The following is a 6947-nucleotide window of genomic DNA, read 5'->3' as shown; positions in this document are numbered from 1 at the left end:
TGGTCTATTCCGAGACTCGCATTGTTGTTGTTGATGCTTGCACCTCGGTTCTGCGGGGCCAATTCTGTCAAAGACGCTGTTAGACCTCCTAGGTCTTTGTTCTGGCTCGTATGCTGGTGGAAAGTTATTATTGTTATACCGGGCTTCAGTGGGTCGGCCTACAGCATAATTGGAGGAAACATCAACTTCTATTTCCCTCTCCATGGGGCTTCTGCCTCGGCTGTATTCTGGTGATACAACCCTTTGGCTCTGGACTTCTTCATCTTGGTCGTAGTGCCCTTGGCGTGCATAGAAAGGAATAGGGAAGCTTCCCTGGCTTTGCATTTACTCATGACCATGTTTTGACTAGCAATGTCCCTCATGTTTGCAACCATGGTGGCCATTTCACTTGACAATTGAGCGACCATTCGCATGCTACCTCTTCTGTGGTGGTGATGAGGTCGATGCCGAGCTGTAGGGGCAGCTGCCGGGAGGGCATTCCCACATTTTCTCTTACCCTCCTAGGGGGTACATCCTCGTCTGAAACCCATTCTCTTCTATTCTAATCTCAAATTGTTGCTAAGTTATGAGGCTTCTACTTGTTCTTTTCCAAGAACAAATCATTTTTCAAGGGGGATGCCCAAATATTCTTTTCGATAGGCTTTCTCCACACGGTTGCTCATGGTTATAGTATGGTTTCCCATAGACGGCGCCAATTTGTTAACCCCGAATATGTTGCCAACAGATACCGGATCCACCCGCGTACACGTAAGCCTGGTCCAACACGTTAAAACACGTGGGCGGTCTAGAAATAATAGCAAAAGGGGGCGTGAAAGCGACTCAAAGGAGCAGGACGAGAATGTTCGGAATCCGACGAGATATTTGCATAACGATTGAACAATAATTACCAATCGATATTTGTAGAATGCGTGTATGAATTTGTGTGTTTTGCAAGAGAGTAAAATGTAAAAAATGTTTTATTTGTTCTTGTGTTGAATCTTGCATTACCCCAGAGATACATGTGGGAGTATTTATAGTATTACAACTTAGATCGTGGCCCTTGGTTGGGAGTACACGTGGTCTCATCTTGTAAGTTTACATGTCAAATTATAAGCATTATACTTGACTTCCTAGCCTGCTACACATTTATTAATTGGCAGCTCCACCACTACATTGATAAGAAAAGGCACTTGTACTCTATGATGGGTGTCCCATCAATCACTCGGGAAGGATCCTTGTATAAGCCTGGATCTCTGGGGAAGAGCGCTGCTTAGAGCCTCAGGACTTTGGAGGGAAAGGGCCTCGGCTACAAGATCTCCTCGGCATATTAGCTTCGACGACAACACTTGGACCACGTCTGGCGTTGTTATAGTATGCTGGTGAACTCCTGTTAGCATGGGGGCCACTGGACCTCGAATAAAATGCCAAGCGGTTCGGAAGAAGTGGACCATGGGCCCCAATGGGTCGGCCAAGTGTGTCAACACGTAACACCAGATATAAGAAAATCATGCACATACATCTCAGAACATGTTGTACATTTTGTTCTGATATAAAATCAAAAATAGGTACTTTCAAGTTACTTTCTTGACGTTCAGATGTTTTGGTAAAACAGATTTTTATCTAAGGCCATATTTGAGCCACATTTTTTTTTCAAAAAAATACATTCTTAAACAGTGATTTGATATCATTTCAACCACACATTCTTCAATAAAATAATATTACACGCAAATTCAAAAAATTTCTTTATTTTTTAACCATACATTTTTCACCAATACACTATTCAAAAATGTATTCTAAGAAAAATAATATGGCTCAAACAAGGACTAAAAGTCAATGGCTTATTTGCCTAAAACACCACGACTTAATCATACCAATATGAATCTCCATACTTGCTCCTAAAATTGTAAGGATCATACTTCATATTCACATAGTTGGCTGCCCTGGTTTCAACAAGTTTCGACTCCGTACTGGGTGCTAAAAAATTTGCGTCATCATTTTTCTCTCATGACACTTTTTTCTCTCTTTTTGGCTCTTTCGCCTGACTTGGCCGGATGGAGTAACCTCGCCTGACCCATAAATCTAGCATATTCTTGCCATTTGGAAGATTAGTGCTTGCTTGACAGAGAAGCATCTTTAAAACTGTTCATCTTTAATGGCTACTGCAATAGGAGTGGGTTTCTCTTTGCTCACTGGTCATTCCAGAAGTTCATGCAACTTCTATGAAGCAAAATTTGCAAAACTTGGCGGCTATTCAATCAAATGAAGAATTCATTTTATTTATCACTGGAAGATAATATCCTTGATCAGAGGGATACACGTTGGGACTAAAATTTAAACAGTTGAATTCAAGTCAAAAGGCTCATATATAAGATATCAGGGATCACTATTTTTCATCCCTCTTGTTAACTTGATAAACAGAAAGAAAACCACAGATTAATAGAATTTACCTTTTTGGAGAAAAAAGAGAAACTAAATCCCTGCTGAAGCATCTTAATTTTCAGGCACACTGTCTCACTCAAGAAACAATACCTGATATGGCAACAATGCAGTGGAGCACAACAATTTTCTTACGTGAAATCGAAGGTGCTAAGATAAATGACTTGCATTCAAAGGGACAAAAAGAAACGATTAACTACAACTTCCTAAACTCATTTATATCCAGATTCCTGACTTCTACTACTAGTTTCTCCCTTTCATAAAGGAAGAAAACAATATTTATCTAACTTCACATATGGAAGTGCATTCCTAAAAAAGGGAACCAGGAAACAAGACACAAAAAAGATAGCATACGGTTAAATCACAACATGCAAAGTTATTGACGAGACAAAAACATACATTTTGTGATATCAAGCATGATTGCATGATAATTTATATATCAATTCACATTATCATTCTATTTGACGGAAAAAAATGCATGTTAAAATGCCTATCCAAACAGATATTATGCAACTACAGTTGACATAACAATTGGACAAGATTTAGGACATATAGTATTTCACTTAGCCAACTTATGTGCTGAATATTCAAGAAAACATTGTCAATTGGCAATCCAAACCAATGGCATACATAGAGCTAATCTAGTAATCACAGTCTTCTTTGTCAAGAGAGATCTAATGAAGAGCAGCAATGCGTCTGTCAAGGAAGCACTAATTACTCTCACTTATCTCTGCACAGTTTCTCTCATCACTCATACATACACTTAATATTCTATATTTTGTCTTTCAATTCTTTCATCTACACATACATATGCAATACACTACAACACTATATAGAGGTCGGAAGTCGGTGGAATTGATTCAACCAAATTCTGTATTATTCTTTCTATTGCCCGTGGTAGAATTCTCCAGAAATGACAGAGGTCTTCAACTCAACATTTTCCAGATTTTTCTACAAATATAAGTTACGGAAGGTGGAAAACTCTAGAATTTTTCTTCAAAGTCGGTGATGACTTCTACACCAGATATCTATATAGAATACATTAAGAAAATAGTTTTATCTCTTCAACAATATTTTCGTACATATTCAACTGTGGGGACTCCATTTTGATTTATCAAACTCCTAGAAATCTGGATAATGCAGCACAATTGGACGAACCTACTTCTCCTATCTTTCTTACGACAATCTGAATATTGGTTAATGAAGGGTTATAACACCAATAATCATACCAATTTACAAAAGGCACAGAGGCAGCCCTGAGGGTGCGCGAGTTGAGCGGCCGCACAAGGTCTCAAAATTGTTAGGGCACCAAAATTTTTTTTGTTATAGTTGTATATTTTACAATTAAATATTTAAAATAAATATTAATTTTAAAATATAAAATTTTTATTATTGTGCATAAGATACAAAAATTAAGAATAATGTGACTAAGTATATATAATGGACTGAGTAAAAAGAAAGCTGGGTAGGTTGGCTACGAATTGAGATATGTGGTTTTAATTTTTATTTTTATTTTTTTATGCAACATAATTAAATCAATATTCCATGGACTCCAAAAGGCAACAGACAAGACTAAATAATTATAATTTTTTGAATATAATATTCTTAATATAGTTTTCTACCTTAAAAAATGTCATTAATGCTGGAAAAGGGAAAAGGCCCAAAGGAGAGATCTGGTCGGCAAGAAGTGAGAATAAAGAAAACGTTTCCTTTTCCAATCTTCCTTTTGGAGAAGAGCAATAAATTCCAACGAAACGTCTCTTCATAAATTGGAAATTGTAGAAGTTCTAGGTTATTTATTAAAATTTCAGATTATATGTATTCTTCATATAAAATTTTAGATTATATGTATTCTTCACAAATCGTCTTTTTCATCTTTGATTTGGCTCCTGAAAATTCTCTATTTTCCTATGACAATTGATGATCGAGGAAGCACTACATACTTTTTCTCAGGACTTAGGAGAAGTTGAACACTTACAAGTGAGTTTTTTTTTCTCAACATATTTTTTCTTTAATAATTTCTCTGAATATTCAAGAAAATATAAATTCCTTTGACTCTCTTTTCATTTGATTGGTGATACACAGGTTTTTGAAGAATCAAGATTGCTTTAATTGGTTATAAAGATTTTGCTGATTTAATATTTAATCAGGTGCTATCTTCTAATTTTATTTTATTTTTATCTCCTTTAAACATTATATGCTTTCATAGTTTTTATTGTTTTTGTCAAATCGAACTTTAAAATGTATCATAGAAAACAACAATCAGGATTTGGAAATGAGCTAAAAAGAGAAAAATTGAAGAGTTGATAGAGTCTCAAAAAGGTGATATTGATAGATTTATTGTTAAAGAAACTAAAAATGTGGACCAAATACTTGAAGCTGATAAAAATGAAGATGTTGAGGAATTGAGACAAAATGAACATGATATACTTGACAATGTTGATGATAAAAATGAAAATATTGAGGAATTGAGACAAAATGAAAATGATATGCCTGACAATGTTGATAATGACAAAAATGATAACATTGATGATGAATTTCCTAAGGAAAACGATACTAGGGAAGATGTTGATGATAAATCTGTTAAAGAAAATGATACTAACGAAGATGTAGATGGTTTAATTCATAATAGGTCCATTCCCTTCAACATCTATGATCCAAGAACTTGGGATAATCTTGATATAAAATATAGAGATTTGCTAGTGGTAAATGGTCCTCCAAGAGACCTGTCACTAGAACAGGGTCCAAAAGATAATTTGTCTAGATGTTTCTCTGCGAGCCATTACACTCGTTATTTATCAAATGGTGAGAAACGTGATAGGCCATAGTTGGTGTATTCAAATGATCTTGATAGAGTTTTTTATTTTTGTGTAAGTTATTCAAAAGAGGTTTACAAAAAAGTCGGTTAATAAATGAAGGACTTAATGACTGGGTACATCTCGGCGTCAGGCTTAAAGAACATGAAATGAGTAGTGTGCATATCAATAACATGGCTACTTGGATTGATTTACGTGCTAGACTGAACAAAGATGAAACAATTGATATAGAAATTCAAAAACAAATTAGAAAAGAGAAACAACATTGGAAGGAAGTACTACAAAGAATAATTTATGTCGTGCAATACCTAGCTAAAAAATGTTTGGCTTTTCGTGGAACTAATGAGAGACCTCTTGAGGATAGTAACGGGAATTTCTTAGGACTAATTGAAATGATTGCAAAGTGGGATCCTATCATGAAGGAACATATGCGGCGTATTGAAAGTAATGAAATTCAATATCATTATCTTTCACATAAAATTCAAAATGAGTTGGTAGCTTCTTTTGCTTCTAAAATCAAAAGCACAATTATTAAGAAAATCAAAGAAGCAAAATACTTTTCTGTGATACTTGATCGTACTCCGGATGCAAGTCATCAAGAACAAATGTCCTTGATCTTAAGATGTGTAGACTTGTCTAGTAATCCAATTAAAATACATAAATATTTTGTTGAATTTTTAAAAGTGGACAATACAACAAGTCAAGGAATTTTTTAAGAATTACAAAATACTCTTATAACTCTTAGAGCCTGTTTGGGCCTGATTTTTTCACCCAAAAAATTGATTTTTTGACCGTTATTTCACTATTCCAGCCGTCATATTTGACTTCTTCTCTCACAAGTGGACCCCACTTTTCTCCTAACGGTCAAAAAATCAATTCTCAAAATCACTCCCAAACAGGCTCTTAATCTTGGCATTAATGATGTAAAAGGACAAGGATATGATAATGGATCTAACATGAAAGGTAAGCACCAAGGTGTGCAAAAAAAAAAAAAACTACTAGACATAAATCCTAGTGCATTCTATACACCATGTGGATGTCATAGTCTGAATTTAGCATTGTGTGTTATGGCAAACTCTTGTGTTAAAGCAAAAGATTTTTTTGGTGCTGTACAAGGTATTTATAATCCGTTTTCTAATTCTACAAAGAGATGGAAAATATTGAAAGACAATGTTAAAACTAATGTCAAGCCACTATCAGCTACACGATGGAAAGTCATGTTGAAGCTATTAAAGCAATTAGATTCCAAGCTCCTGAATTAAGAGAAGCTTTACTTGAAGTCGCTAAAATTGAAAATGACAATGATGTAAGGTGTCAGGCTAAAGCTTTGGCAACCCTTTATGTCGGAAATTTTGAGTTTTTAGTAGTTATGATCATATGGTATGAGATGTTGTATGCTGTTAACTTGATTAGTAAACACTTGCAATCTAATGATATACTTATTGACGTTGCTATTGAGGAAGTTAAAGGGCTGATTGCTTTTTTTTTTTTTTTTTTAAATATAGGGAATCTGGATTCAATGATGTGATAAATATTGCTAAAGAAATTGCCATTGTAATGAAAATTGATCATTTATTTCAAGTGAAACGTATAATTCGTAGGAAGAAACATTTTGATGAAAATACTACTATAGAAGATGCACAATCACCTGAAGATTCTTTCAGAACAAATTATTTCTTTTATATAATAGATCAAGCAATTGGATCACTTGAATGA

General features: G+C 34.8%; 1 protein-coding gene across 1 annotated transcript; it reads left to right on the top strand.

Annotated features, from left to right (window-relative positions):
• The first annotated feature begins 4904 nt into the window (after positions 1–4904).
• LOC111370165 lies at positions 4905–6947 on the top strand. Its single transcript, XM_022991861.1, has 6 exons — positions 4905–5220; positions 5334–5857; positions 6131–6194; positions 6288–6347; positions 6422–6611; positions 6737–6947. Exons 1-6 carry the CDS (start codon positions 4905–4907, stop codon positions 6945–6947), a joined length of 1365 nt encoding a protein of 454 aa, XP_022847629.1.

Source organism: Olea europaea, chromosome 21 (genome assembly GCF_002742605.1).
Source record: "Olea europaea var. sylvestris chromosome 21, O_europaea_v1, whole genome shotgun sequence".
In the NCBI taxonomy this organism is placed as follows: Eukaryota; Viridiplantae; Streptophyta; class Magnoliopsida; order Lamiales; family Oleaceae; genus Olea; species Olea europaea.
The sequence above is the reverse complement of the archived record's forward strand: the minus strand, read 5'-3'. Positions and strand labels throughout refer to the sequence as shown.